A 3,554-nucleotide genomic window follows, 5' to 3' on the forward strand; every position below is an offset into this window, starting at 1 on the left:
CCAGCCCACTGAGCACACGGAGCCCACCCAGCCGGCAGGACGTGGTGTGAGGGCCGCCAGGCCTGACTGCCGCTCACCCGGCCAGAAAGGCAGTGACGGGAGTGATGAGCTTCCGGGCGGCTCAGGACGACAGAGTCAATCTGCACCCGGAGGTGCCGAGGCTGGCTCCTTCTGCGCGGTGCCTCTCCCCAATTCTTAATCTTTTAAATAAAATTTTATCTTATTCACTTAAAATACATTTTTATCTTTAATATATGTGTATTGATTTTGGAGAGGAAGAGAAAGAGAAAAACAGTGATGAGAGAGAATCACAGATGGAACCGAGGATCGAGCTGCAACCTGGGCCTGTGCCCCGACCGGGAGTCACACCGTGACCTCCCGGTTCATAGGTCAACGCTCAGCTGCTGAGCTGCCGCCCGGCTCCCCTCCTTTCCAGGGGCTGCGGGCAGTCCTTGGGGTTCCTGGGATGTAGACCCATCACCTGATCTCTGCCTCCACCTGCTCCGGCCTCTCCCTGTGGGCGTGTCCGTGTCCGGATTTCCCGCTAATCGCTGGCGTAGGGCCCACCCCCTAATGGCCTCCCCGGAGCTGTGACTCCGGCCAGGACCCTGTTTCGACAGCATTGGGGGTTTTGTGGGAACAAGGGCATCCTGAAGAGGCAAGCCCCCGGCCGTCATTCCTTGTTGCTGTGGCAACAAGGACAACAGTGAGAGGCTCAGTGGAGACCCCAGCCCTCCCCCAGTCCTGAATGCTGGGCACCCCACTCAGTGCCTCCACTTTTCACCGAGGGCTGGGGTAGGGGTCCCGGCCTCCCGCAGGGCCGGCATGTGGTTACCAGCCAGCACCAGGGTCCTCGGTTCTTACCCCCAGAGCCCCGCCCGGACCCAGCACCTCCCCTCCTTCAGGGTCAGGAGCAGCCACCTCCAAACACAGGCTCCCAGGCAGCTGCCTGCCAATGGGCCCCACAGCCCCGGCCCAGGGCCAGCTCCTCCCACCCCAGGGGGCCCCCACCTTGCCGGGTCCCTCCCCAGTGGCCGCCGCTGGATCAGGTGCCCGTGGCCGCACCTGCTTTAGGCGGGGAGGGGCGGCACAGAGCGGGCACCCGTGTGAGTGGGTCCACGGGGACACCCATCCCGTCGCCTGGGCCCTGATCGGCCGGCGCTCTGGACCCCCTGGCAACTGCAGGAGGAAAACTGCACCCTGTTCTTGTCGCATAAACAAGCCTTTTACAGGCTGGAGCCAGGGCCACACACAGTTACTCATTAGCAGCTTCCAGGGCCCCGGACAATAGCGGCTTTATCACCAGCAAGTCCACTTTCCACTCGACTAGATGGAACCACTCAGCAGTAAAAGGGGCGGCCCCACCCCCTGCCCGCAGCCTCGGCCAGTGGCCCTGCGGGGTCATGACCTCGAGGCGACAGCCAGCTTGTAATGGACTCCTCCGTGGGGGCCGGGAGCTATGCTGTGCAGTTAAGAAAAGCGGGGGAAGAGCCAGTGTTTCCGGAAGCCCCTGCCCCCTGTGCGCCAGGCTGTTTCCCAAGGGTCCCGCAGGCTGGGAGGGTGCCTGGCGCGCAGTAGGCACCCAGTCGATGCTCCCTGAAGCGTGAGCCTAGTCGGTGTCTGTCTGATCCTCGTCTCACACGGGGACACTGAGGCCAAGTCCCGGCCGGGAGCCTGTGGACGCGTCTGGCCAGACTCAGGCCCGATCCCTCACATCCCTCATGGGCTCGCAGCGTGGGCAGACCCGCTGGGGTGGCTCAGCCTCAGGCTGGAGGGCCCCCTTTAAGACAGGGCACCCCCGTGGCCGGAGGAAATGCAGGAGCAGCAGAGAGGAGGGGGCCCAGAGCCTGGGGCTCCGGTGCATCAGCGGGAACCTGACCTCACCCGTCACAGTAGGACTATCGCCGCCAGAATCTAACAGGCAGCAACCCCCGGCTCAGGGACCCCCTTTCTGGGGATTGATTTTACGTCCCTTGCAACTGAGCACCAAGCAATGTGCCCACAGGCATTTCTAGCAGCTCGTTAGGAGGAGGCCCAGGAGAGGCAGGCGGCTCCTCCCCATCCCCCCCACCCCCAAGGTGTCACATCAGAACCTGCTCTGCGTCCAGGTTGTGAAGTGGGCAGAGGTGTGAGGAGGCAACACGTGTCACTGGGGGGCAAGGGAGCCGGGGCACAGCGGGTGGGGGCGGGGGCTCCCCGTCACTGAGGCCTGGGGCGACATCTGGCCCTCTGCCGATGCCTGTGAGGAGCCCAGACAGAGTGGGTCAGCGTGGCTGTGGGCTGACCGGTGGCCCCACAAGAGATCGCCCACCTGTTCCCCTCAGGTGTGACTACGACAAGAACCGGACGAGGTGACCTGGGGGAGGGCAGGCTGCACCCCAGGACGAGGGCTCCTGAGGAGGCCGAGCGGAGAGGCACACAGACACAGGGAGAGGAGCCCTGACCTGCTGGGGGACACGGAGGAATGGGGGCCACCAGGAGCTGGGGCCTCAGAAGGTCCTCCCCAAGCCCCCCGGGGCCCAGCTCTGCCCACACTCAGCGGCCGGGTAAGGGTCTGCTCTCCGCCCAGTCTGTGGCTGCAGCCCCCGGACACTCGCCCCAATGGGGCCTGGGGACTCTGGGGGGGGCACTGGGTGTTCGCTGGGTCCAGACACCCCCATCTGAGGCCTCCGGGGCTTCCCCCAGGCTGGACCCTGCAGGCACCCAGATGGACCAACCCCACTCCACGCCAGGCCCCTCAGCCGCCCCAGGGGGGGCCAGGGCTCAGGAAGGGCCCACCTGGTGCCGGACCCCCCGAGGGATGGACTTGAGGGCAGTTGGGACAGACTGTTCTGGAGCCTTGCCCCGTCCCCTGGCCCAGGACAAAGCTGGTGACTGCCCAGACTCGGGTCATAGGTTGTGGCCTCTGCCCCTCGATCCCAGAATAGGGGTCAGAGGGGTCAATCCTGAGACTTGGCGGAAACTCTGGGGACCCCGCCCCGACCCCCCTTACCTGCCAGTGTACCAGGACCTCTCAGCCGAACCCCCGCTTCCTCCTCCACCGAGGAGGCCCCCCAGGATGCCAGGAGGAGCTGAAGGCTCCATGGCAGAGCGGCCCCGCACCGGGCCCGGGACGTCCTGCGAGTCCCACCGGCACGTGCCCAGGGCTGCACAGACCCGGCCTCCAGGCTGCACCCAGTGCAGGCGGCTCCCTCGGGAGGGGGACCCTCTGAGGACCCCCGGGCCTCCCTGACACCTGGTGGCCCGTCTGCCCAAGGGGCTCTCGACGCAGAGTCAGTGCCCGCTGGTTCTCCGCGAGGCTGGGTTCCCGAAGAACCCTGCCCACCAGCCCCGTCACCCTCTCCTGGCCGAGCTGCACACACCGGGGCTCCGTCAAAGCTGCCAATGAGCCATAGCCGGTTTGGCTCGGTGGATAGAGCAATGAAGTGACCGTCCTGGACGGAGGGGCCCAGCCACACGCCTGGCAGCAGCCCGGGTGCGGGGAGCTCGGCCCGAATGACTGAAGCCCCAACAGGTAGCTGTCCCCCAGCCCCCGCCTGTATCCCACAGTCGGG

At 65.7% G+C, this 3,554-nt stretch overlaps 1 protein-coding gene across 1 annotated transcript in view; it reads right to left on the reverse strand.

Annotated features, from left to right (window-relative positions):
• Nucleotides 1–1,132, reverse strand: part of LOC107183314 — a 4,367-nt gene extending 3,235 nt beyond the window's left edge. Inside the window, exon 1 of the mRNA XM_015564989.1 lies at nucleotides 1,066–1,132. Coding sequence (XP_015420475.1) covers nucleotides 1,066–1,132 — 67 coding nt within the window. The remainder of the gene's footprint in view (nucleotides 1–1,065) is intronic.
• Between the last annotated feature and the right edge of the window lie 2,422 nt (nucleotides 1,133–3,554).

This window comes from Myotis davidii, unplaced genomic scaffold (assembly GCF_000327345.1).
Source record: "Myotis davidii unplaced genomic scaffold, ASM32734v1 scaffold1320, whole genome shotgun sequence".
Taxonomy (NCBI): domain Eukaryota; kingdom Metazoa; phylum Chordata; class Mammalia; order Chiroptera; family Vespertilionidae; genus Myotis; species Myotis davidii.